The 27,635-nt window shown below is 34.5% G+C and overlaps 5 protein-coding genes and 1 long non-coding RNA gene across 6 annotated transcripts; 4 read left to right on the top strand and 2 right to left on the bottom strand.

Moving 5' to 3' along the window:
* Positions 1-1,747: 1,747 nt before the first annotated feature.
* On the top strand, positions 1,748-8,850 carry LOC145725422 (tubulin beta-1 chain). Its single transcript, XM_081974186.1, has 3 exons — positions 1,748-1,909; positions 7,025-7,689; positions 7,981-8,850. The coding sequence occupies exons 1-3, from the start codon at positions 1,853-1,855 to the stop codon at positions 8,600-8,602; spliced, it is 1,344 nt and encodes a 447-aa protein (XP_081830312.1). The 5' UTR covers positions 1,748-1,852; the 3' UTR covers positions 8,603-8,850.
* A 255-nt stretch (positions 8,851-9,105) lies between these two features.
* On the top strand, positions 9,106-11,939 carry LOC145725423 (KICSTOR complex protein kaptin-like). The gene is made up of 8 exons (XM_081974187.1): positions 9,106-9,418; positions 9,502-9,584; positions 10,242-10,427; positions 10,483-10,649; positions 10,708-10,956; positions 11,054-11,189; positions 11,242-11,403; positions 11,460-11,939. The coding sequence occupies exons 1-8, from the start codon at positions 9,217-9,219 to the stop codon at positions 11,535-11,537; spliced, it is 1,263 nt and encodes a 420-aa protein (XP_081830313.1). The 5' UTR covers positions 9,106-9,216; the 3' UTR covers positions 11,538-11,939.
* A 1,712-nt stretch (positions 11,940-13,651) lies between these two features.
* On the top strand, positions 13,652-14,605 carry LOC145725426 (uncharacterized). Its single transcript, XM_081974191.1, has 3 exons — positions 13,652-13,966; positions 14,017-14,221; positions 14,296-14,605. The coding sequence occupies exons 1-3, from the start codon at positions 13,799-13,801 to the stop codon at positions 14,580-14,582; spliced, it is 660 nt and encodes a 219-aa protein (XP_081830317.1). The 5' UTR covers positions 13,652-13,798; the 3' UTR covers positions 14,583-14,605.
* Positions 14,606-15,662: 1,057 nt separating this feature from the next.
* LOC145725427 (uncharacterized) lies at positions 15,663-16,600 on the top strand. Its single transcript, XR_014177266.1, has 3 exons — positions 15,663-16,154; positions 16,233-16,337; positions 16,428-16,600. It is a non-coding gene; the product is annotated as an uncharacterized LOC145725427 (long non-coding RNA).
* A 280-nt stretch (positions 16,601-16,880) lies between these two features.
* On the bottom strand, positions 16,881-17,963 carry LOC145725424 (transmembrane reductase CYB561D2-like). The gene is made up of 3 exons (XM_081974189.1): positions 17,626-17,963; positions 17,372-17,576; positions 16,881-17,311 (listed from the first exon to the last, which is right to left on the bottom strand). Exons 1-3 carry the CDS (start codon positions 17,833-17,835, stop codon positions 17,007-17,009), a joined length of 720 nt encoding a protein of 239 aa, XP_081830315.1. The 5' UTR covers positions 17,836-17,963; the 3' UTR covers positions 16,881-17,006.
* Positions 17,964-18,069: 106 nt separating this feature from the next.
* Positions 18,070-19,196, bottom strand: LOC145725425 (transmembrane reductase CYB561D2-like). The gene is made up of 3 exons (XM_081974190.1): positions 18,954-19,196; positions 18,691-18,895; positions 18,070-18,531 (listed from the first exon to the last, which is right to left on the bottom strand). Exons 1-3 carry the CDS (start codon positions 19,152-19,154, stop codon positions 18,242-18,244), a joined length of 696 nt encoding a protein of 231 aa, XP_081830316.1. The 5' UTR covers positions 19,155-19,196; the 3' UTR covers positions 18,070-18,241.
* Positions 19,197-27,635: the final 8,439 nt, after the last annotated feature.

Genomic DNA, 27,635 nt, shown 5'->3' with positions numbered 1-27,635 from the left:
TTTACGACCTCTGTATATAGGGCTTATTATACAGGGTAAGTTTCTTTCGATGTTGCATTCGTTTTCACGGTCCATATGGAGCGAGCAGAGCTTTTTTGACGTCACAATGACGTAATTTGACAATTGGTCAAATTATGGTTTTGCCAAATTACGTCATTGTGACGACAAAAACGCTCTTCTCGCTCCATGGAGCTTGAAAACGAATGCAGCCTTAGTGGAGTCAGAAAATTTAAGAGATCTCGGGAACAGAGATCAAGCTTGGACACCTAGACAAAAACAGACAAATTAAAAAAAGGAATTTAAAGAGTTTTAAAACGACATTTGAACCACCCTGTAAATGATAAATTAACCGAGTTTTTGTTTTGTGATTTCGGATCCAAACGCGTTATGATTCAAAAGTCACGTGACATCTATGTAATTTTATAAAAATGGTGTCATGTGATTTTTTTTATCATATAACGTGTTTGGATCCGAAATCATGGCTCGAAGGCGCCTACTATAGGTGTTGTAAAGTGGCAACAGTCAAATCTATCTTTAACTGTCAAAAACTCGGTTAGTTGACATATTTACTATAGACGCAATATAGAGGGTGGTCAAAAGTAGATTTAAAGGACTTTCTAACGATATTTTGAACCACCCCATAAATGGTAATAAAACTAATAAACCCCTCTCAGTTTGAAAACATTTTTCATGTTTCCCAAGGGACTATAATAATCATATAAAATAGCAGTGGAAAGGTAAGTATTATTTGACCACACGACACGTTAATGAAATGATAATTAAAAAGTTCCATTTAATTAAGCAAATATAAGCAAACGCACAGAATTGGGTAAATTTGGTAATTTATCATTTTTCCGAACAAATTATAAAATGGCAGCACTGCATTTAAGTTTGTCTGGTAAATAGACACACACACGATCACGTATTTAACGAAAAGTACAATAAATAACGGTATTCTGTTTTCCATGTCAAAATTAATCAGGTCTGCTCAATTAATGTATAAAATTATAGAAATAAAACACAGCATTTCAGCCGTTACTTCATTTGACACTTGTCCACGTGATAACATTGCCATTTGACTTGACAAACTGTCAAGAGTTCAGACTTTCTAACCAATTATTGCTGTTATTTCCAATAAGGCACTATTTCTAAAATGTAATATTTGTGTTATTCCTGCTATAAAGAAATAATTTAAATCTAAACTACTCAGAAAAAAGATGCAAAACTCATTGTATGGATGTCCTGTTCTATCTAATGAAATAGTAGCCTTTAGTTCAGAACTGACACCCATAAAAGATTATGATTCAATAAATATAGAGGTAAAAGATGAAAATTGAAAATAAATTAATGAATTATTCTTTTTACGACCAATACAGACGATTTAATGTAAAAAATGTCTTTATTATTTTAATAAATTTATACAAATTTAATAAACTGTAAGTGACATTTAGGCAAATCAATATTAAAATCCAAAATGGCGCACAGTCGCACACTAATCATTTCTGGCCTGTTTATTACAACTACTCAATTTACTCCTAAACTTAAATCAAATATGACTCAGGTGTAAACGAAATTATTCATAAGTCGACAGTAAAAAAAAAATAATAAAAAAATCCAAGTGCAATAACAACAAAAGTGTCCACCGCCCTACATTTAAAATCGAAGATGTAAATCCAAGCAGGCGACCGTTTCGCGTTTCGCGCCGCTACTTCCCCTCACGTATGTGCGAGGGTGGGGATGGCTAATAAAACCGGCAGACCGCCGCAGCCATCTTGCATTTTACGTGAACCGAGTTGATAAGAGTATCGTTCGTGTTTTCTAGTTAGTTTTTTAAATATTTTATACAGACAAAATGAGGGAAATCGTACATATTCAAGCCGGCCAGTGCGGTAACCAAATTGGAGCCAAAGTAAGTGTCGATTTTGTTTTTTTTTTCTTTCATTTCCAAAGCCGGTCTGTGGTTACCGTTTTTCAAGCGGGCCATGACCGGCACGACCCCATTTTTTTTCCCCACTGTACAAAAATTGAAGTTTTAACGGTTCGTACAAGGTTTTCTAATAAGTTTAAGGTGATTTTTGTACAGTTTTGTTTTGTAAATTTTGTTTGAGAAATTTAGCCGGCACACCCGGTTCAATAATCGTTAAACCGGCATATTAATCGTCCTGAGAACGTCGGCCATCACATACTCTCTTCGTCTAGTTGGCTGGTTTAACGGTTTTTTAGCGTCTGCCGTGCTTCTTTCCTATTGGTCCATGACCCAACCTATGTTCATTTTTGAAATTATTCCATCAGGCAAGGGTTTTTCGCCTTATCGACCTTTTTTACAATAATTAAGTCAACATTTAAAGTTAGGTATTAACATTTATCATTCTCGTGTAACGCGTGATGCACATCAATTGTTGGTAATGGTTATTTTTAGTTCTGACTCCAGGTCGAAATGTTTGCATTTTTTTTTTCAGATTAGAATGTACTCCTCTACTAGTGATCTCATTTCATTTATTAATTTAGAAGTTTTAAGTATTTGAATCATTTAAAAGTACCTAATTCAGATCATCTGATAACAGTTTTTGACAGAAGATTGGTTTGTTGTAATGTTGGTAGCAATGTAAAATTGACAAGATCAAGTTCAAGTAGTTGTTTTTTTACCATATTTTGTGTTTTTATTGCCTTGACTAAATTTTGCTGTAAGGTTTCCCCAAAAGTTACAGGTTATTTTAAAGCCATGCATAATTAAGTGTAGTTCAGACTGTGAATTTTTCCATCTGTATTGTCACATTCAAAACTTTAAATCAATGCTGTTGGCAAAGATGGAGAACAGTTTTAAAAATGACAGTTGTGGCAGAGCGGATGGGACGTGATTTGACAGCTGGTCACATGATATTACCTACAGTTTTTCAATGAAGTGATCATGTGATATATTTCAACTTCTGGAGCATCTTTCTCACTGCTTTTCAATAAATCTTTTATGTTAATTTGATGTTTAAAATTTTCCTCTAAAGGATATATAAAAACATCGTTTTTTTCTTTTACTTTCACAAGACCTTACCAAACGACTATTTTTTATGTTGTTTTGGTGTTTAATTCAAATTTCTCAATTTTTTCTTTCATTAGTGTTTTTTTTTAATTTGGGCCTTTGATTATTTTTTTACTATAGCTATGAGACTTACTACTGATTTTTTTCTGTCAAAAATACAATTTCCAGTGTTGTTTAAATGTAGATGCTGAATTCAGACCTGCAAACATTTAAAAAAAAAATCCTAAAAAAATGTCTGAATTTGTGACAAAATAGTGCTATTTGCCACAATGTGGTATTTTTCATTTAACTTAAGACACAAATTTAGTTTTTCAAACAGAACTTACTATTGAGTTTTTCAATATTGCAGCATTTCATTGGCTAAAAAAATTGCAGTGCACTTTTACAACTACTGAAGGAATGTTTTATGCAAAACTATACTGTATTCAACCCAAGAAAAATGAATTTAAAAAAAACCAGTTTGTCTATGGTGTTGAGGGAAAAGTACAGGAAATAACGGGTGTTCAATAATTGTTATGGTCGTAGTTGGCTGTGGTTCAAACCGACGGATTGACAGCTGTCATATAATAATTGTTTGCAACGTTATCTAAGACGTACGCTTTTTGTGACAATTGCCATCCATAGGCGACCTGACCATAACAATTATTGAACACCCGTTAGTTGGCACAGCATACAACTTTGTGGCACAGGAAATCAAAATATTAAAATAACATTTTTGGCAGCTACAATTGTTCCAATTTAACTAACTTTTTCCAATATCCTTATGTTCACCAGTGAAGTACCGAAAAAAGGTTTACATATGAAAAATTGTAATCTTATATTTCAGTGACTTAACCAATTTTGTCAGTCCTAAAATGTTTATACAGAAATATGGTAAATTAAAAGAAAATCTACTAGACAAATGTGTATAATAGGAATTTTTTTCAACAACAATGCTTTATCATCCTCACTGTTTTACCACAGTTTTTACTTCACTCAAGACAAAGCTCCATTAGGACTTAAAACTGTACAAGTGTGTGTTAAACACAGAAAATTTATGTTAAATTTAACAGCACTTTAATGATATCGCCCTTAGTAAAATGTAAAATGTCTTTTTTATTGCCTCCCTCCACCAGTTTTATGGTTGGAATAGACTTTCATATCCCAAAGGCTGACATTGATGAATGTTTTCACTGCAGATGTGGATAAATTTATTAGAATTCAGCAAACTTCATAAATATTGTTTTATGAACAAATTCCTAAGTAATTTGTTAGCAGGAGATTTAGATAGCAGGCCACATGAAGTGTTTTATTACTGTAGTCTAAATATGATTGTTTTTTTTCTAATACAAAAGTTGAACTGAATTACATTAATTTCCTGCTGGTCTCCGAGATTAGATTGAAATGTAATTATTCGCAGATTATTGTGGATTAGTTTAAAAGCGTTTTTAATTGGTCTTAGATGAAATCATCCAACTGTTTTTCATAATGATGCTGTTTGATTTCCGTTATAAAACTGACGGGATCGCATATTTGACGTTGCCGGAGCGCATCGGCATAACTATTTCGTGTCGGTCCAGCGATTCCGGTGATTTTCTTGGCCTTCGTAATGGCTGCAAAGTTCAATATCCTTACAGTCAGCCAGCTCTTCGGCCAATACTAAATTTAAAAACTTCAACCTATAGGATTTATTTTTAATGTTCACATAATGCCATCGGCCGGCTAAATTTAGCCTTAAATGTTATGAAATGCAAAGAATAACCACAAGTTGTGTTGTTGATTTATCACTTTGAAATGTTTTTCTCTAAAATTCTTGGAACACATAAACTTAATGATGCGTCGATTTATCTGAGGATTACCTCATGGTTCAGCTTAATTAACTCTCAATTAGAACATTTTGGTATTTGATGAGCAATATAAAAGGTTTGTATGATCTGGGCATTTATCTCGCGTGCCTACTTCACAAATGTGCAGACAATCTTTTCAGCTAAAACGCACGTTTGCGTTTATAAAGTAGAACACTTTTCATGTTTTGACGATCGCACGCCAGTGCCGCAGACTACATTTTAATCAAACCTCTTTACATATTCATGACTTCTAGAAATAGCAATGATCCAAATCTATTTCAGTTTTAGGAGAAAAAAATCAATTTTTTTGTCATGCTACCATCTCTACTTCCACTTTATTGCTTGTGTAATGTTGAAGAGGAAATTATCCTTGTACGGAAACTCCTACGTCCATCCATTGAATTTATAAGAGCAAAACTGTACACGTTTGCAATGATCCATTTTGGTGGGTAGACAAGTTGCTTAACCAATCCGCCAGTTAAGTTAACCATAAACGGGATGTCGTTAATTGGTGACGTAATCCCGTTGGTTTGTTGTCTATATTTAGTAGTGACTTGAGTCATACACTTGGTACCATTTGTTTGTACCACGATGTGGCAACACCTTTATTACACGGTTCAGGGACGTATACATTTGTATAGTCAATATTTGCCGAACTTTCCGTTAAGAAGCCCTAAATTCAAGGTTTTCCTAACTGAAAAAAGGGACGCTTTGTCGATGTTTTCAGCCCGGCCAGACTATTGATCGACCCCACCTTTGCTTGTATAGCAGCTTGGCGACGAGACCATTCCTTTTTGGGGCGTTTTCCCCTACAGAATGATCTCATCGGGTGGGGGATGACGTCATCAGGGATATTCTAGACACGCACTGGTCCGATCAATAACACATTTTGCCTGTTATTTTCTGTCAATTAACTACTTAATCAAATTAATCAACCTTGAGGTCAAAATGTTCCTTATGTACACTAATCTAATGTAAACATGGAAATCTAAAAAGTTTTTGAAAGTGTTGACTGATCTTGATCTGTTTTATGTTTCTATGTTGTATGCTTTGATTGGTGCTTAATATTTATTTTATACAAATTGTATAAAAAGTAGCAACTTTTTCTTTAAGTAGCAACTTCTAAATCATCTGTATAACAGTTTATCCTCCAAACTACCTTGTAAAGTCCCTTTTATTAAGGTACTTCAATGGTGCGAAAATCCTTTGTAATCCTAATTAACTTCTCAGTGGTGTAAATCTTTTGTAGTTAGGAGGATTTATGGTAAAAGTTAATGTAAAGTTGACCTTAAACTTTCAGATTTCTTGTTGGTACAACTGATAAACATTAAAATTTTATGATTCTTAAATTTTATGAGCTTGGGTACCAACAGAAGCCTAACGTTGGGTAACCAACAAGGTCAATGTTACCAACCTAAATTAGTGTATAGGCAGGTAGGCAGATGGAGAATTTCAAGGGCTATTACTACCTTTATGGGATAGATTTTAATAATGGGTTTGAATTGTTCATTCTTTGTAAGAAAGTTTCTCAACCCACAAAAGTTCTGAATGATTTCATTGAATCCTTTTCAGAGGTATTTCCTAACTAGTTTCCACCTGAACTTTACTTGTCTGTGACTCACTAATTAAGTTTTCATCAAGAAAACAGTTTTTCAACTTGTATAAGGGTATGATTAATATTTATATTTCCTTAATAGCCTCTTCACTATATAATTTATTAGTAATGCAATTGTTGCATCAAATTAGCTCGGAATATTAAATTGAGAACTGATCATCTTTTTCTACATAACTCAGTGTAATTATTATAAACTAATAGTCTACACTTAAAAAATCTAATCAATATTGGTTACAAGGTTCAAAAAATACTAATATTTCAATGCTGGTATGAATGACAGCCAGGTATTTGCATCTGTTCTATAATATACCTTGAAAACTTTAAATTATTTAAGATAATGTTAGTTACATAGAAAATTGGTCTACGTGGCAAATGTCTGATGTAAAAGCAATAGTACCTAGAAAATGTTTTCGATTCGAATATGATTAGTTCCAGCAATTGCCGATTTACTGAATTAATCTATCAATTACTTGATATTGTGTTTTTACGTCTCAAAATTTATTACCTGTAACTAAAGTACTGTGAATATAAATGTTTTATTTTTTTTAGTTCTGGGAAATCATCTCCGACGAGCACGGCATTGACCCCACCGGCGCTTACCACGGTGACTCAGACCTCCAGCTCGAGAGAATCAACGTATACTACAATGAAGCCTCAGGCGGCAAATACGTGCCCCGTGCCATCCTCGTGGACTTGGAGCCCGGTACCATGGACTCCGTCAGGTCAGGCCCCTTCGGACAAATCTTCAGACCAGACAACTTTGTCTTTGGACAGTCCGGAGCTGGTAACAACTGGGCCAAGGGCCATTACACAGAAGGAGCTGAACTCGTCGACTCCGTGTTGGACGTGGTCAGGAAAGAGGCCGAATCCTGCGATTGTTTGCAAGGATTCCAGTTGACTCATTCGCTTGGAGGCGGTACCGGTTCCGGTATGGGTACCCTGTTGATCTCTAAGATCAGAGAAGAATACCCCGACAGGATTATGAACACCTACTCAGTGGTCCCCTCACCCAAAGTATCCGACACTGTTGTGGAACCCTACAACGCCACTTTGTCCGTACATCAATTGGTTGAAAACACAGACGAAACTTACTGCATTGATAACGAAGCTCTCTACGACATCTGCTTCAGAACGTTAAAACTTACCACACCCACTTATGGAGATTTGAATCACTTGGTTTCACTGACAATGTCCGGAGTTACGACGTGTCTCAGGTAATAATTTGATTGTTCTTATCTTACTTAATGTCAGTCAACATAAAATTCTATTAGTATCGTGGGAATATTTTTAGATCAAAAGTTACATAAGAGTACAATGGTGTATACACATCATAAACACTTAAAAATATAATCATCAGTAACGATTTGATTGGAAAAGGGCGTTTTTGAACATGACATAAATTGTTTGCAAAACCTCAAGCTATCCTCTTAACATAACTTCAATTTTCTCTACAAACTGTGGAATAGGAATAGACTAATATATTAAATTTGTAATCTTTGTTTTAGGTTCCCCGGTCAGTTAAACGCTGACTTACGTAAACTGGCAGTCAACATGGTACCATTCCCCCGTCTCCACTTCTTCATGCCGGGATTCGCCCCATTGACATCCAGAGGCAGCCAACAGTACCGCGCCCTCACTGTGCCAGAATTGACCCAACAAATGTTTGACGCCAAAAACATGATGGCCGCCTGCGATCCCAGACACGGACGTTACCTGACCGTCGCCGCCGTCTTCAGAGGACGTATGTCCATGAAGGAGGTGGACGAACAGATGCTCAACATCCAGAACAAGAACAGCAGCTACTTCGTCGAATGGATCCCCAACAACGTCAAGACCGCCGTGTGCGACATCCCACCCAGAGGATTGAAAATGTCCGCCACCTTCATTGGCAACTCCACCGCCATCCAAGAGTTGTTTAAGAGGATTTCCGAACAGTTTACCGCTATGTTCAGGCGTAAGGCTTTCTTGCATTGGTACACTGGTGAGGGTATGGACGAGATGGAATTCACTGAAGCCGAATCAAACATGAACGACTTGGTGTCCGAATACCAACAATACCAAGAAGCCACCGCTGATGAAGATGCCGAATTTGACGAAGACCAGGAACAGGAAGTTGACGAGAACTAAGTCAATTTCATGGCGTTTACCTTTTTTACTTTGTCTCTACAAGTTTGTTTTTTTAATTAGCAATTTTTTGTAATATTTTTGGACATTCCCCTATTTTCTTTTTTTTTAAGACTGAGCATTTTGGCAATTTACAGTTCTGTGGTAGATTTTGTCGCTACTACTACTAAACGCTTTATTCTCCAACCTAATTGGAAACTTAGTTTTTGTCCACCCAAAGGCTTTTCAAAATTAAATTTTTTTGTATGTAATTTGAGTTTGTTGTTTTCTTTGAATCCTTTCCTCTCACGGTTAGATGTAGCACACATTAAAGCATTAGAACCATAAAAATCGATGTAAAAGGTCAAACAAACAGGGAGAAAATTTTGTTTTACAGAGATCTTCATGTCTGGCAGATTAGAGTTTAGATATTGAAATGGCATTCTCGTGACGTCACTTGTTTCTGCCACGGCCATTCTCTCCTTATTTGACAGACGACATATTTACAACCTAACCTCAGTTTATTCTGTCATCTGTCGTTTTATGTTTCTCTGTTCCCGATTTTTCTTAACAGTTGTCCTGTAAACTTTGTTTTATGTTTTTTACATTTTAGAACTAAAAAATCGCATTTAAGAACTATGGAACAATTTAAAGATGCCCACTATTTTCACATACCTTCACAAGGCAACATTTATACAATGACGGAATTACGGTTGGCTAATGATAAAACCCTAATTTTAGCGGCTTCTTTAAAGAGGGATATTTACTATTTGGAGTATCTAGACGGTAGTCAGGGGCTGGCGCCCTCCACTAAAGAAGTTTCCTTCACTTACATTCCAAGTAAGTAGTTTATATCACAATATTTCAGTTAGAAATAATTATCTTTGAAAGATTTTTATACTCAGCAATTTATTTCTTCACAGGCGGTGCTGAAATTATTTCCATAGATGCCTTCAACAAATCCACGGTTACAAATGAAGTGGTTATAGGTATCACAATTATCAAGGTAACATAAAAAATAGGATTACCCTCAAGGTTTCCATACATTTTAATTTGACAGTACCTTTATAGAATTGAATACAAAATGGTAGATACAGCCAAGTAGTAAAATTATGGTAGACATATTTCTTAAAACAATTGTTGGTAATACATGTTGCTAAATTTTGTATTAAAATAAATTTCAAACATAAGTCTTAAGGATAGAGTCTGAAAGGCTAATCTCTATCCATGTCACATTTATCATATTCAGGTTGATACTGTAATTGTTTGCCATAGGAAATGGTCCATAATATCAGCTAATACATTTACATTATTACATTGATTTAAATGAAACATCCTTATGTTGATTATTTTGAACTGCTGCAATTCATTTAAAGGTCCAAAAATATCTCGGTACAATCCAACTTAACTCACTTACAGTGGGCCATTTTTTGATTATTCATTGACTTATTTTATCTTAAAATACTCTTTTACAATATAATTTTGTTGTTACCACTGTAATACTTTAAGTATATTTGTAACTATGGCCATTCACTATACTTCATTAAAGTATTTTAGTTTACTACTTAATCCAGCTCTAAACCTAACAACACAATGTAATATTTTATTTTTGTTTGATTAAGCAAACACCATATTGTCTGGTTAACACAAATAATTTCCACAGAACAGCAATGATTCAGACACTTTGGAAACATTCCTGAACATCTATTCACAACTTGAAGAACATGAGGATTTTAACATAGAAAACATTTCACAAAACTGTCTAACTGTAGAATTGAAATTTGTCCCCTTTAAGTTGTTACACACGTATCTGGTGACTTGGGATGGCGATGAAATCTCTAACAAAGAAGTATAGTCTCATGTTAGTTGTGTTAAAGATGTAAAATTTGCTTATTTAAATGTAGATTGTGTTTATACTGTCTGGGAGCGACAATTTAGTGCACATTTATCAAGAAAACCCAACTGAACACACATACAAAGAGATGGATTGCAAAGAAGTGTTTCCTGAGTTTAGCAAAACCCCCAGTCCCGTTGTTTGGATTGATATTATGTATATTAACAACTACACAGAGTATGTCCATTAACACTGGTTGTTTTTTAATATTTCTTTGGTAAATTACACTTTACAGGAGAGTAACAGCTTTTGGATGTGAATGTGGCTATGTGAAATTCCTGAAAGTAAACACGAAAACCAAAAAGGTCTTGTTGAATTTGTTAACCAGGTTGAACAACTATATTTCCAACGTCTACCTGTACTTGGAGAGCGAGAGCCGTAAACCTCCAGATAGCAGACTGACAATTAAAGAGAAACGTGCGGAAAAGCGACCAGTTGTAAACATGGTAGTTGTTCAATCTACACTACCTTCAGTGTTGTTTCAGTAAGTCAGAATTTAGTTTACCAGATTGTTAATTCTATATTCAGTGAGGGAAAATGAAAACTGCCACTATTGGTCTAAAATAACATTCTTTTTCAAGAAATATACTCAAGTATGGGCTTAGCGATTACGTTACCTTACATCGTCGAGACACCACTACAGTTTTTACGTGCTGTTTGGTTGCTGATATTGATTTTGATGGTACTAAAGAAATTTTAATTGGAACTAGTTCAGAGGTAACTAAAGTCTTATTTTGGTTGACTTTCTATTATTTGAAGTATGTCGCAGCAATTATTCTTGTACAAATTCGACAAGAAAGAGTCAAAATGGTATTTGGAGGAAAATAGACAAATTGTGGCACCGGTACTGTCAATGAAGTATGTCGATATAACCGGAGATGGAATTAGGGAATTAGTTGTTAATTCATTGAAGGGCATTCACGTGCTTCGGGTACGATTTTCTAGGGTAATTTCAGTTGGTTGTTGTAATATCTTTTTATATTGCAGCATAATCCTGATTTCATGCGGCAGAAACTGAAGCAGAGGATTGATTCTTTAACAATACCAAAAGTAGGCAGGTTTTAATATTGATTTGTCCTTGCTAGAATGCTATAAACTCCCTGACGCCGTATTGTCCTGTATACATACTTTTAAGCAAATTTATTGTAATTTTAGTTATAGTTTGGTAATTTTGGAGCCAATAACTTGAAAAGAGTGTCTCAAAACTAGTTTGTCATATGTTAACTGAGAGCCTGAGCGCAAAAAAAATTAATCTACCAGATTTTCAAAAGTATTAAATCAACGGAAGAAAGAGAGGATTGGATAAGTTTTTTCCCATCTCTGTCGAAAGCATTGATCTGCAATTATTCTTTTTTATGCTAAGCTTAGACGTGGATATTTTAGTGCCCACACTTGCTCTATATAGACTGAATAGTGTTAATTATTATTTTTTATTATTCTATGATTTGAATACACTTGTCGATTTTTTTAATCTATTTTGATTGCTACCTGAACAGAGTTTTGTATTTGTCCTTCTAAAATGTTCTGTTTGGTAGAGTGTACAGTGCCCACTACAAATAAATAAACTGCTCTCCACGTCAACCGGGACAGTGATTTTTTGGGATCATTTTTGAAACCTCGCCATTTCTAAACGAATCAACCGATTTTAATGCGGTTTGGACTGTCATTGGACTTGATTTATTAGCTGTTTACTGATGTAAACAACTTTTGGTTTAATTCACTCTAACTGCCTTATACAGGGTGTGTAAGAAATGCGTTCAAAAAAGTTAAATTGTCAAGTAGTCCCCAATTGACCCCCCAATTGGTTTTAACATAAGAAAGTGTCATTTAGTTCAATATCTCGGGACGTATTTGGGCGTTTCCCAATTTACGTCCCATGTCTGAAGAAATATTGATTTATCCAAAGCTTTTTCCAGCAGCTTTTTATGTGTTATTTTTTATTTTAGTTGGGTGTAGATCCAATATTATCTGTTACATAATTTTTAAAGCAAACCTAATAAACTAATAAGACCATACAGGGTGGCTAAAGACAATAAAAGTGGGACAAGAACGTGTGCAAAACCAGAAAAGTATTAAATTACAGTAACTTTACTACTAAATATATTTTTTTATATTGTAACTTGTTGTCTATGGTATTACCTCGGGACGTTTTTGGGCGTTTATTAATTAATGTCATGTGTCCGAAGAAATATCGATTTTTCCAGAAAATCTGTATAACACTGTTCAATCTTGAATTAAGTAATTTTAGCATGTTAGTATCTATCATTCAAATGCCGTTGTATGTTTCAACATTATCTGTTACTGAGTATATTTCAGGACAAGCCTTATATTTGGTAGGACCTTACAGGGTGTCCCGCCACAGTGAGTGAATCTTGAAATTGTTTTGAACACTTTGTATGGTGCTATCGGTTAAGGTAGTTGATTTAAAATTATGCAACACATAATATGGGACCTATACGTGACTTAAAATAACAGTTCAAAGCTACTACTTTAATTCGAGATTGAGCACTGCAATGTCGAATTTTTTGGATAAATAGATATTTCTTGAGTCACAGGATGTTAATTGGGGAACGGCCAAAAACGTCCCGATATATTGACCTAAGCAACACTTCCTTATGTTAAAACAAACCCAAATAAAATTATTGATCAATTGGGGACTACTAGGAAATTTCACTTTTTTGCACCAGCTTCTTTTTCATCAACCAAAAGCCAATAAATTAAGCACAATGATAGTATAAACAGCATCAAAATGTGTCGTTTTTGTTAAGACGGTTGGTGGTGGTGATGCAGTTCAAATTCTACGCCATTATTTCTATTCCCTCTTACTGTGCGAATTTGTTGTATGGGTTTTTTGTTGTGGGGAAGTAAAATGTGAAAGTTTCTGCAAAAGCTGCGGTTGGTACAAGCAAAAACTGAAACTTCTGTGCATTAAGAATGACAAATGTTAAATTAGAACTTACTATAAACGAGAATCTACTACACTACATCGACTTTAGTCGAAAACTGATCGAATTTTAATAAATTAGGCAATCTAACTGAAAATGACAATTTTCCTGGATTATTTACTGCTTGTTTCACGCTTATTACGAAACATCAAATCATGTTCTAATCCATCATAAAAATACCTATAACACCATTGTCTTAAGGTGATTATATAAGAATTTACTCATTAGATTAACTGATATGTAGCACATTGATCTGCACTATTAGATAAACGCTATTACTAGAGATGTCATAAAATGGTGATATACAGCATTATAAATTTAAGTCTTAAAGATTCGTTTCAACACCCGACAAACAGTTTAGTATACAGTAATTAAAGAAAGATGAACGTTTACGAAAAAGTTCCACCGGGCACTAGGATCTGGATTATTATCCAAGGGCTGTTCCATTTTCTATTGGCGGTTTTTATTGTTTCAACCGTTTGGTTAATGGCCCATAATCGCGATTTTACCACTTTGGCTACATGGCACGTGTTTCTTTCTACTGTGGGAGTAAGTTTTGTTTAACCACTTTTGTTCTGAGTTTAATCGTTTTTATGTAGTTTGCATTGTGTATGGCGGAAAGTTCAGCATTACTAAACCCAGGAAATGAGTTTTTTATTGGTGTTAATAAGCCGTTAAGAGGATCAATTCATGGAGTGTTGATGCTACTCTCTGGTATTATGGTAATTGCTGGTGTGGCTATTAAAATTCAGGATAAAGCCAATAGATCCAGTTCGCATTTGGTTTCCCCGCATGCTATTGTCGGTACGTATTTTTGTGATTTTACCAATGTAAATGGACAATTTCTAATTAAAAGTCTGTATTTTAATTATTTTTAGGTTTCACTGCCTTTGTGATAACAATTGTGACACTCATCCTGGGCGTTTTAGTCTACAAATCTAGAGAGCTTTATGAGAAGTTTCATCTTAAGCCAGTGTATATGAGATCACTGCACATTTGTCTGGGAGTATCTGCCTACATTTTGGGAATTACAGCACTGTGTTTAGGCCTGAAGAACTACTTTGGTGAAGCCTCAGACAATGCAAAAATTGGCCTTATTGCTATACTGGGCATTCAAACTGGGCTCAATGTTATACATCCAGTAAAAAATTTATTACGATTGTAAAATAAAAATAATTTAGTGTGAAACTTGGTTTTTATTAACATACAAATAGACTTTACCTCTAGTATCACTGGCCTAGTTACAAAATGTATACATAAACTATACTCTAGTAAGGCATGTGAGTTAAAACAGCACCATAATATAGTAGTAGTTATGAAAAAAACACAACAAATCTTGGGCAAAACTCTCCATCATTATATTTGACAATAGTCACACAGTCTTCTCTGGCGCTACTATCACACCCATCTGGTGGTAATTCCATGTTTTGGGAACCAACAACTGCATGCACCAACAACACATCTGTTACAATTATCACCTTGACATCAACATTTTTTTCACAAAAATTTGCAGCAAAGCATTTCCAAGAGAAATTGACACCTTTACCATATTTGTGGCCTTTCACAGCTCCACACAACCTCCAGTCAAAATTGAAGGTACAAATGTTATTAACATATTGCAACTTAGTACCATGAAATAACGTCAAAGGTGAGCGATCCTTATATTTGTAATGTCTGTTCAACTCAAATGAGGCCTTCAAAAATGGATTGTTTACTTCTTGCACATGCAGGACCTTTAATTTTGATGGAAATCTGGCTTGTATTTTCAAAAAGTTTGAGTCATTTGGTTGCAAGTCTATATACTGCACAACTGGTTGGTTAGGTGTCCATTGGTGGCCAAATTCAAGCAGCAGGCTAGGTTGCTGAACAACATCCTGGGGTTCTGAAACTGTTAGCCAAGACTGTCCTGCCAACATTATGGCTCTCAAAAGAGGGTTGGTTTCAGTGCATGGTTGGCAGTTATTCACATTGTTGTTTACAACTGGACACTGGAGATTTTTAATTTTCTTCTTTCTTGTACGTTTTTTCTTTTTGTTCAAGTTTAAATCTTGGAGCATAAGTGTTAAATTGGTGATATTCACTGTTCTGGATGAGTCTGGTAACTTGTCCATGATGTTTAGTCAAGTTAGTGTGTACAAGGAGATTCAAAGAGTTTTGGGAAAATGGACTTGGATACCCATTGAATTGTTACTAAATTAGGAAAAAAATGTTAGTTGATTAGATGGAGTGCACAATTTAAACTTACCTTTATGCCATGATTGCTTTAATATTGAATAGAATAGAAATTAACAGTGTTTTTAGTTTGGGGTATTCACAATAATTAATTTACTTCAATTCAAATACACATTTTTAGTTTAGTTTTTTTTGTACTTTACTTTTCATCTTCTTTTTATATACATGTTGAGTGTTCGTATTATCAAACAGTTTGGTGTCACGCGGCAATCCGTGCTGTATACGTTAATGTGGTCACGTGATGTGTTGTATAGTCATAACCTATAAAATTTGCCTTGAAAAGACGAGCAGCCGGATGTCAATTAACCAAGCCAGTCATGTGATATGGCTCCATTCTGTGATCAGTTGCTCACATGGTAAGCAGCCAACTGACGGTAATCAGTATCAAAACTATCAACTCGACTCAAAAGACAAGCCGTATCAAGTGAAATGTGAGTTGTGTAAAAAACCGAAATTGGTTTAAGTTTGGGAAACACAGATTATGGGAAATTACCAAATTACTCAAGTAAGAATATTCTAGAATGATGCTACCTCTTATTCTAGATTCCAAGTTTGAACCAATTTGACATTGCTGCATTTTCAGGAAACCATAGAAATGCTTCATATACAATTAAGAATCAAGACGCAAGACAGCCATTTTGTAGTCTAAAAGTCAGAAGAAACATTTAACTTATTTTGTAATGTTTAGGTAATGTTTAATTTATTTTTAGTGGTTTGTACATACACAACCAGGATAAGACAAGTATAGTATATTTTTTTAAATCATGTTTTTTTTTAGGAGTGTTACAATGGTGTAAAGAAATCAAAGGCTAGGATTGTGTCTGGCTCAATAATTTTCAGTGCAGCGCTGTTTTAAGGTATGTATAAATAGTTTTATTGTTTAATTTGCAATAATAATTGCACTTGAACAAATTTGTGAAAGTTTTATGATTTTTAAGAATAATGGACCACATACCATGTCATGTTCAAAATCAATCTTTTTCTTAACTCTTCTTTACTCATTGATTTATGTTGTTTTTAAATTTTTATACTTGAACATGAATAACATAGTAAACCAAATGCTCCTGACCCTATATGCATACCTTACTGAGTAAAATTGTCTTTGTGGTGAAGTTTAAGACAGAAACCTTCCAATAATGAGACCAATCATGAGTTTCTTCAATAACTGACAGACGTGGATCCAGCCACAATTTTGTTGTGCAACTTTTGTTTTAAAAGAAAATCAAAAAAGTTCTATTACATACTTATTATTTGAATACTTATGACTAGTTTACAAACTTCCTATATATTTCTAAATTTTAGAAATATATGGGAATTTCCTCTTTTTTTTATGGTTATTAGTACAACTAATGCTGTACTACAAAGCAACACTTTTAATTTGAGAATACAAAGATTTTAAAGCGGTAATTAGACTCAAAATGGTCAAGTGTATAAATGCAACGTAGCACGCTTTGTAAGTTGTGTCAGACAAGTATATTTCAAAGTGATGACCCGGTAATTTGGTGATAATTGCTGCCATCCCCAATACGAATGCCGTAATTCCTATAAGGTTGTGCAGCAATTTTGCCATCACTGGCTTGACGTACCGGACAAACATTTGGGTTTTTGAGGCTACCACTCCCAAGCACACGGCGCAGAATACCAACAACCACGAGATCAATCCTGTTAAAGTGACTTATTGTACTATAAAACACATTAAACTAGTTTGGAATAAGGTCTAACCTAATAGAGCGTGAGGGCTAGCAAAGTGCTCTCTTCCATCAACATTTTTCTTCCAAATAAGCACTGAGATTCCAGCGGTTACCCCCAAAAAACTTACAAGCAGTAAACCACCGTGTATAGCGTATATGTTAGTTCTCGGCATGTACAAGGTTGTCAAATTGTCTTTCGAAAACAGCATAATGGCCACCGCCATTAGAGGAGCGTACTAAAAAAGTAATTATTTTCTAATATACTTAAAATGAAGAAATACTCACAGCAATAGTAGAAAACACCATGTGCCATAGCATTGGTTCGGATAGCTCATTATGGGCAAAGAATACCCAAAGGGACACCACAGTTAGAACGGCTACTGTTTGGTGATATATTAAGTTACCTAACCATAATAGTCTTTGGATTGTGGACACCTGAGGTTTTTTGATGTTACTTTCATGAGACTCTGTTACGATTATGGTGCGGGAGATCATATTGTAGCACTAACTCATACACTAATAGTGAATTTTAGTCAACCTTATCATTAAAATAACTTAATAGCAATTGACAGGGTTGAATACATTGTGTGATTTGAGCTTTATGTTACAACCATAAGTACTAAATGTACAATAATAGAAATTATTAAGTAGAATAAGGAATGGATTGGATTTTTAAGGAGATTAAGCGATACCTGATGTCGAGTGGAATTTGCGTAATTAGGCAACATGTTATCAAAAAATTAAAGTATATTAATCTTAAATGGCCTATTATAAGTATCCAGTCTGACCAATTAATGAATAGCTACTATAGTTCTGCAGATCTCTATAACTTTAGTTACAAAATGATTACTTTACTAGAAGAATGCTCTCTCTCTACATTTGTCTACAAAGTATCCAAGCTTCAAATCACGTCTTTCACTTGTCTCCACAAGGATTGTAACGCTGCCAGTCCGCTCCAGATACTGACAAAAATAAGTCCGCACTCGAATCCGATTAGGGCATCACCAGACAGGCCAATGTGTCGACGTTCTTGCCAAATGGAAGCGATGCCCGTGCCAAAGGCGAATAGTCCCAAGATGTTGTGGCACAGTTTGGCCACCACTGGTCTTACAAAAGTGGAAAGCGATCTTGTGTTGGCTGCCCCCACTCCCAGCAATAGGGATACGAATACCAAAATCCATGAAACCAAACCTAAAAATTGTGTCCTCAATTTCAGGATATGTTGTAATTTTTTCCAAAGCTTTAGCAACAATACCTCTGGAAAGTCTAAAAGCAGTTCCTCCGGAGGAAAGTTTTTAAACCTTGTTAACACTTACGACTTCGTTGCGTTAGACGTAAACGCTAACTTACCGTAAATGGCATGAGGACTAGTAAAATGAGGTCGTCCAAATTTATTCTTGTTATAAATTTCCACGCCAATTCCAATAGTGACGAACAATGCGCTGGCCATCAACAAACCGCCATGAATCCAATTCCTCTTCGTTCTCGGTATATACAGGGTAGTCACGTTGTCTTCCGCGAATAGTATGATCGAAACCGCCATCAACGGCATGTACTGTTTCAAACATTTCGCGTTCACAAAATAATCGAGAAAAATTGATTTAAAAACTTACCGCAGCGGTGGACAATACCAAATGAGTTGGGAACTTTTTGGTGTTATTTTCGAAAAACAACCAAAACAAAACTATGGTGATCGTGGCCAGAATTTGATAGTAGAAAGTGTTTAAAATCCATCTAGTTCTTTGAAAAGTGGTCACGCGTACTCCAGTTTGAGGTTTGGAAACCAGGTTTACTGTGGATATCGTTGTCGACATTGTTTTCAATGTATTTCCCACACAGACTAACTAAAATCATTTATATGGAGATCAAAGTATTTAAATAACCCTCGACAAAATTATCTTGGTTCCTGCATTTTTTCTTACATTTTTAGTCACGTGACTTCTCTTTTCATTGTCTGATTCGAAACTCGAGTAGTCGTTTTCTTTCTATCACCAAATACCCCACCAATTAAAATGTTCTAAGATTGTCACTGTTTAAAATTAGTGTTGTTTGTTGTGTTTAACCGGATCAGTTAATATTTACACCTCTGAGGAGGAGTTTGAACAGCTTTTGTTCAATTTACATAAATAAAGCTGTACTGATCGATGACAAAGTTTGGATTTCTAATTTGTCTGACATCAGTAAAGCTATTACTGTTTTGTACGACTTCAACAAAATCATCCCAATTATTAAATAAAACGAAAATATTCTAACAAATTCCCTTTAATCCTGTATCTTACCTACTTCCCGTTCAGCTGAACGGTAAGTACAGCAGGTAGGTATTTACTTCCCGGTTTGCAGCCCTAGGAACCAGAAACTGGACAGAAAGTAGTCCTTCCCGCCTTTAAAATAGGTGCTGTAAAATTATACAAGTGGTACAAAAAAAAGAGTTTTTCTATCTTTAGTATCGCTGTCACGTACAGCGAGTACTCGACCTTCGATTACTAGACAAAATCACTTTTTCAGTCACGTAAAATGTAATCACACATTATCTTTGTTTTGAGTAGGTGGGAATACTGAAACTCTGTTTTTTCATTAATTTGGTTTTAACTGCTTGTGAAATATACGAAAAAACAGATATAAGTCCATTTACATTTACATACATACCATTCCATACTTTTAGTATTAATTATGTCTGTAACAATAAGGAGTATCCTTAACTTAAAAGAGAAAATCTGGTTACAACTAAATTTACCGTATTTGAACTTTTTCACCCTGTAGCTTATTGTCAACAAAATAAAACAATTTATATTAAAAAATAGTTAAAATGGCACTGATTAAAGCTGTTAGAATGATATTTAAAAACCTCACCATTTGACAATTGACATATGAATGCACCTGGTGCGAAGATAAATATGAACACACTATAAACACCCAACCCGGTGCATCAGGTGTTTTTACGAACCCATCCCTAGTTATATAAATACGTATCAGTACAGAATAACAAACTGAAAAAAACGAAATAGGTTAATTAACGATTGATAACCTACTAACAAAAATAAGTATTTTAATAGGTCTATAGGCAATCTAGCTGTGCTTTTATTAAGAAAGTTTCATAATTGTAACATTCGCCATTGTACTTCACCTATAAGAACTGTCAAAATGACTTTATTATACAGGTGTGGTAAATCCAAAACCGACCATAGGAAAACCGCGTAACGGACAGAGAAACGTGCATTATTGCATGCGCGGGACTAAGACAGAAAACGAAAAAAATATCAAGTAGGCCATATTTTCAGCGCCGCGCTGTTGCCAAACGCCAAGTATCACTCAAATACCGTCGACAAAATAACTTGGCGTTTGGCAACAGCGCGCTGGAAATATGGCCTACTTGATATTTTTTTCGTTTTCTGTCTTTGTCCCGCGCATGCAATTACCTACGTTTCTCTGTCCGTTACACGGTTTTCCTATGGTCGGTTTTGGATTTACCACACCTGTATACACTTTAGCACTTGTTAAATCAGTTACAAGAACCTCTGCTTACGACAGCTGACGTTAGCGCTTAAGCAATGCTCAGCAGCGCATATTACGTTCATTAAGTCACGTAATTTCTGCCAGATTTAGTAATCTTGAGTGGTTTTGTAACCGTGAAATGTTGTTTGCATTTCTTATATGAAACAAGGAGTACCTCAAAATTTGATAAATTTTGAGATTTCAAAGAGAATGATGTGGCATTAATCAGCCATCAAAAAAGAACAAAGAAACATTCAGCTGATTTGTTGATGCTCAAGTAGGTTTGCTCATACTCTAATCAATATTTTGAAGTTTGTTTCTAATCCAAGTGTAGAAAAAAATCGAGATTATGTGAACGTCCTTATTGGAATATGGTATTGGAATATGGGTTTAAAAGAAGACATACAGCGTACAACGCACAAAATGAAACCACCCTCTTGCTGGTTTGAATACATCTAATATATTTCATAGTGAGTATGTATATCAGAAAAAGTACTCACTCAGGTTCAACAAAAAAAAAAGGTGTGTAGTATTGATTTATCCTTATCTGTACCTGAACATATAAACATACTGTTGAAAAACAATATTTTGTTTTGTATATTTCTATACTCCCACTCAAAACAAAAATTCTAGTCTAATTAACTATCTATAGTTAAACCAGCTTTATAATTTTTAATCTGAGGAAAAATACAATGATCCAACATTTGTTGCTAAGAATTGGGGAAACCTCAGAAAAACCCAATTAGATCATAATAATACAGTTTTAACAATTCAAATCAACTGTTTAACTTAATTAATAATATAATTTTTTAACTTTAATAAACAAAACAAAAACTATAATCACAATGTGAACAAGCATAAATCAATCAGTTATATCAAAGTTTATCTTAAATTCATAATATTAAATTGAATTCATTTCTCAACTTTTGAAACTGTACTGCAGGAAGTGGCTTTGTAAATGGATCAGCTAGTTGTTTATCTGTAGAGATATATTTAAGCATTATTTCCTTTTGGGCTATTTTATCCCTAGAGAAATGATATTTTACATCAATATGTTTTGATCTTTTGTGATCTGTTGGATTATTTGCGATAGCAATGCATCCATTATTATCTTCAAAGATAATTATTGGATTTAAAATTTCCAACTTTATGCTGTTTAAAAGACTTTTCAACCAACAAGCTTCTTTAATTCCCTCATAAAGGGCCATATACTCAGCTTCAGTAGATGAAGTTGCTACTGAGTTTTGTCGCTTGGTATTCCAGCATATTGTATTTTGATCAAACAGTTTAAAGATATAGCCAGTGGTGCTTTTACGATCTAACTGATCATTTGCCCAATCAGCATCAACATATCCATATAAAATATTTTTAAAATCATTTCTTTTATATACTAGCTTTAAGTTTATTGATCCTTTAATATACCTTAATATTCGTTTAAGATTTTGCCACAGCTCTTTATTGTTTTTCGTTTGGTAACGACTTAAAATATTTACAGCCATACATAAATCTGGACGAGTACACAGCATTGCATACATCAAGCAACCTATAAGATTTTTACATGGTGCATCATAAAACTCATCTTTATTTAATGCTACATAATCTAACTTTGTTGGTAAAGGTGTATTTATTGGGTTACATTCAGTCATATTAAACTTACTTAAAACACCTTCAAGATAGTTAGTTTGATCTAAGGTAATTATGTTGTTTATTCTATTGACTCTTATCCCTAAAAACATTTTGATCTCTTCCAAGTCAGTCATTGAAAATTGCTTTTGTAAGTAATGTTTAAATTTGTTTAAAATATCAATTTTATAAGTCACAATTATGATATCGTCAACATAAAGCAATAGATAAATATTTTCAGAGATGTTTCCTTTATCTAAAATATATAAACATCTATCGACAGATGAACTTTCAAAACCAAGTTCTTTTATTAGAGTGTCAAAATGTTGGAACCAACAACGGGCTGCTTGCTTTAGTCCATAGAGCGCTTTATTTAATTTGCATACATGGTTTTCTTTTGCTTTAACACCTTCAGGTATCATCATATAAATTTCTTCATGGAGTTCGCCATTTAGAAAAGCGGTTTTTACGTCCATTTGGTGTATTAACAGGTTATACTGATTTGCAAAAGCCACAATTATTCTAAATGTTGTAATTCTAGCAACCGGTGCAAAAGTTTCAAAGTAGTCTAAATAATACTGTTGACTAAAACCTCTTGCTACCAGCCTTGCCTTATATCGTACAGAATTAGCATTTCGTTTTATTGCAAACACCCACTTACAACTGACAATATTTTTGTCATTTGGACGAGGTATTATTGTCCAAGTATTATTTTCAATTAGCGATTTATATTCATCATTTATCGCTTTCTCCCACTGATCTCTATCATCGCGGTTTTTTACTTCCGCATAGGATTGTGGTACATCGCCAATTACAGATTGAGCACTTATATAACAGTTGTTTAATATGCTGTCATTTTCATTATAAGAGACAATTGGTTTGCCTTTGAGTCGTGCACTTCTCCGTAAATTGGGTGTGTCCGGAAAAGAGTTCGTACTAATAGTTATGTCATCTGATTTTGAGACATCAAATTTATTAGCAACTTCTATTAAATCATTGCTTTCATCGACATTGATATGATTTTGTTTCTGTCTTTTGACAACTAAATCATTTAGATCAGAATCATTTTGTGAGGTAGGCCTTGAAGTTTTGAAATTTACTTCATCGACAATAATGTCACGAACTATAACAAAGTTGTTCGTTTCCACATTTAGTACCTTATAGCCACTAGGCGTATAGCCTACAAGAACACCTTTATATGACTTCTTGTCAAATTTATTCTTTCTGTTCTTGTCATGAACATAGACAGTAGACCCAAAAATTTTTAAATGGTCTAGCTTTGGCTTTTTATTGTGCCAAAGTTCAAAAGGAGTTTTATTTGAAGAAAGAGACTTAGTAGGTGTTAAATTCAGTAAATAAGCAGCAGTTAAAACTGCTTCACCCCATAACTCCTTACCTAATTCAGCTCCATGTATCATAGCACGGGCTTTCTCTGTTAAGGTTCGGTTCATGCGTTCAGCAACCGCATTTTGTTGAGGCGTATATGGTACGGTTAAGTGGTATTGAATGCCTTTTGTCCCACAAAATGATTTAAACTCGTTAGACAGATACTCTTTTCCATTGTCACAATATAAATATGCCAATTTTAAATTAAAGTGATTTTCACTCTTTGCCAAAAAATCTTGAAAGGTGTTAAAGACTTCACTTTTGGTTTGAAGTAAATAAACAACAGTATAATGCGTAAACTCGTCAATAAATGTTACAAAATAATTTTTTTCATCAATGGTTGATGGTGTTATAGGGCCACATACATCAGTATGAACAATAAATAAAGGTCTTGTTACATGACTTCTATCTCGTGTTTTTGAAAAAGGCAATCGAAATTGTTTACCATAAATGCATGCTTCACAAAGTTTATCTGATGGGTTAATATGTTTAATTGGTTCCATATTTAAGAATAAATTATTTCTTTTTATTTCAAGAAATTTTAATTTATCAATATGACCCATTCTTGCATGCCATAACTGGTAAGTTGCATCTAATTCATTTTTGTCGTTAATAACTTGGTTACAGCTTATGTTATTTATAATGAAATCGACAACTATTAGATTTTGTTTTGACTTACCAGTAAGTAAAATAGCGCCATCCTTTCTTACTGTTACTTGTCCATTTTCACTAAACAGAATACTCATCCCGGCTTCCTGAATTCGTCGAACAGATAGTAAGTTGTACGGAATATCAGGTACATACAAAACATTTTCCAGTGTGCCAGAAACTCCCAGATTGGTAATGACGTTAATTGATCCTCGTTTCAAAGCACTAATGCTCTCATTTTTCTTTGCAATTGAAATCTTGAGAGGTACCGGCAAATCTACAACAGTGGAGAAGTAGTCTAAACTATTGACTAAGTGATCCGTTGCGCCGGAATCTAATAGAAATGTAACTTCCCTTGAATTAGTTCTGTTATTGAATTCAGAAAATGTAGTTGCAGCTCCAAAAACAAAGCTGCCACTAGTTCCGGCCGATAGGGTATTTTGAGCCACCCTTTGAGGACATTCATCCGGTACTTGTAACGTTTTCTTGTAGTAATAGCAATTTTTCTTCTCGTGGTTTCTTCTGCCACAATGATCACATTTCATGGATTTTGAATGGCCATCATATCCTCTTCTCTGATACTGAGTTTTAAAGGCTCTTGAAAATTTCTGCTGATGGGTTGATTTAAACTTCTTCCATTTTCCTTTGCTACCACCAGGTTTTTGATTTCTTTTTGTAGAGTCTGTACTTGATAGAAGCACTTTTCCACTGGTATCCATTTGTTCGTTATTAAGTTTTACTTCATAATCCAGCAAGCGAATTTTAACGAAACCTAGGCTTAAGTTTTCGTCCGACATTGTTTGAATTGCGGTGACCACTGAGTCATACGATGCTGGTAGAGTTAACAAAAGTCTCGCTATCTTACTCATTTCATTTAGCGAAGCTCCAGCTGCTTGTAGCTCAACTATCATTTCATCAAACAACATGAAGTGATTTGCTAAAGGGGTATCTCCACGATACTTGAAAGTTAGTAGCTTCTTTTCCATTGCTAGTTGTGTTGCTAAACTTTTCCGGTCATAGATAGAGTCCAATTTTTTAAACTATTGCTTTTGCTGTTTCACTTTCAGTCGCAAAACTAAGCATTTGATCACTTAAATGTTCGATAATAATGCCTTTAGCAATACGCTCCGATTTCTTCCATTTTTCGGTAAGCACATCAGGTTCTTCATCGTCGAGAACATTTAATGCATTTTCTTCTGCTAGGAGGGCACGCACTCGAAATTTCCATACAGCATACTTTTCACCATTAAATGGTTTAATATTTCGCTTTGTCAACTTTTCACTCTCCATTTCAACTTCACAACACTAACTCACTACACCAGCGCGACTGGGCCCATAACCTATTGGAATATGGTATTGGAATATGGGTTTAAAAGAAGACATACAGCGTACAACGCACAAAATGAAACCACCCTCTTGCTGGTTTGAATACATCTAATATATTTCATAGTGAGTATGTATATCAGAAAAAGTACTCACTCAGGTTCAACAAAAAAAAAAGGTGTGTAGTATTGATTTATCCTTATCTGTACCTGAACATATAAACATACTGTTGAAAAACAATATTTTGTTTTGTATATTTCTATAGTCCTTACCAAAATTTTTGCTATATCGTTTTGTAACCTTGGTTATTTAATTTTAACGTTAAAAAATATTAGGTTACTTTCGCGTTTAAGCAATCTGAGTAAAGGCCCATTAATTCTCTTTACAGTCACGTAAACTAGTCCAAAAAACAAAGAATTGCAGAGCTGTTTAGAAAGAAAACGCCCAGGGCTCCAATACCAAGTAGAAAAGCTAGTATCCCCAAAAAGCGATACATTTTTTTGACTAAAGACGACTGAATCTTCTGAGTATTGTCTAACAATCTAATCATTACAACCAAACTGACAGCCCAAAAAGCAATACCTACAACCATTTCAATATAAAAATAACGCGCACCTAAACATTGATAAATCGTTTTGTGACTTTAAAGTTGGCAGGACTGTTTTTGGAGAACATTGAAATGCCAACTGCCATTACTGGAACATACTGATAACATGTTTTAATTAGAAACGTCCATTATCTATAGTAGTAGTAGTCCAGTATCCATTACAAACTAATGCACTCAACAAAGATGGAGGACAATTTGGTAAGTGTATCTTGTGACCAACTGTCTAATTACGTCACATCCGCTCTGGCTAGTTATTATTCATCTTTATCGAGAGCTTTTTACCATTGTTTTTAGATGGTAGTTAATTCCATATTCCTATATGTGAATCTGAAAACAATTCATTCAAGTTTGACAAACAAAAAATTTGTTGTGTCTATGTGTCCAAAGTAACCTTAAATATGAGTAATAATCTAATCTGATTACATGAGTCTAAGTCCTAAAATCTGTACTTACCGCCGCTGTTGATAAGATTAAATGCCATAACCTGGGTTGGTTTAAGCCTGAAACATTTTCCAGAACATTACCCCAGAAGAACTGCAAGAAACGTTTTTCTTCTCATTTTTTTTGAGCTTGTGCAATCCGTATAAGAAATTTCGCTAAATAATAGGGGATCATATTAAACTAATCTGATAATTTTATTTCTTAGGCAGTCCCTTAGGGCTTATTGGATCTTATCCAGTTTGATGTTTTTTTTTTCCTGTATAGTAGCATTCTAGTGTTTTTTGTGCAGTTTTACTGCATTTCTGTGTTTTTGGTTAATGTGGAAAAACAGCTTTTTGTTTAACTACTACACTAGTAAGCAAAGCAAATTTTGAATCTTTCTATTCTATTTTGACAGTGCAAAAGCATAAGATGTTTAACACCACGATTTTCGTGAGACGGAAAGAATAGTATAAACGTAGTTTTATAACCTATTGATGTCATACCCAAACCGTAAAATTTATCAGACAGTTTTATCTACGAAATAAAGAATTACAGTAATCTCAAATTGTCTCATTTGTGATATCTTGGATAGTGGATAGAACAATCGACTTTTAAGCTCTAGCGAAAGCATTTTTAAATTATGGGGAGATTTGTTTTGGACTTGGTTTGGCTGAACTGTCTCCTTCGTTAAACATTATGTTTTTTAGTAAACTGCTTTAGTTTTAGTAGGTTTTTTACCTTTCTGTTTAAACACAAGCTGGTCCGCACTCGTTTTCACGCTCCAGAGCAAATG

This window comes from Ips typographus, linkage group LG2 (assembly GCF_016097725.1).
Source record: "Ips typographus isolate SLU linkage group LG2, UJ_Ityp_2.0, whole genome shotgun sequence".
Classification (NCBI taxonomy): Eukaryota; Metazoa; Arthropoda; class Insecta; order Coleoptera; family Curculionidae; genus Ips; species Ips typographus.
This window is presented reverse-complemented; position numbering and strand designations above follow the sequence as displayed.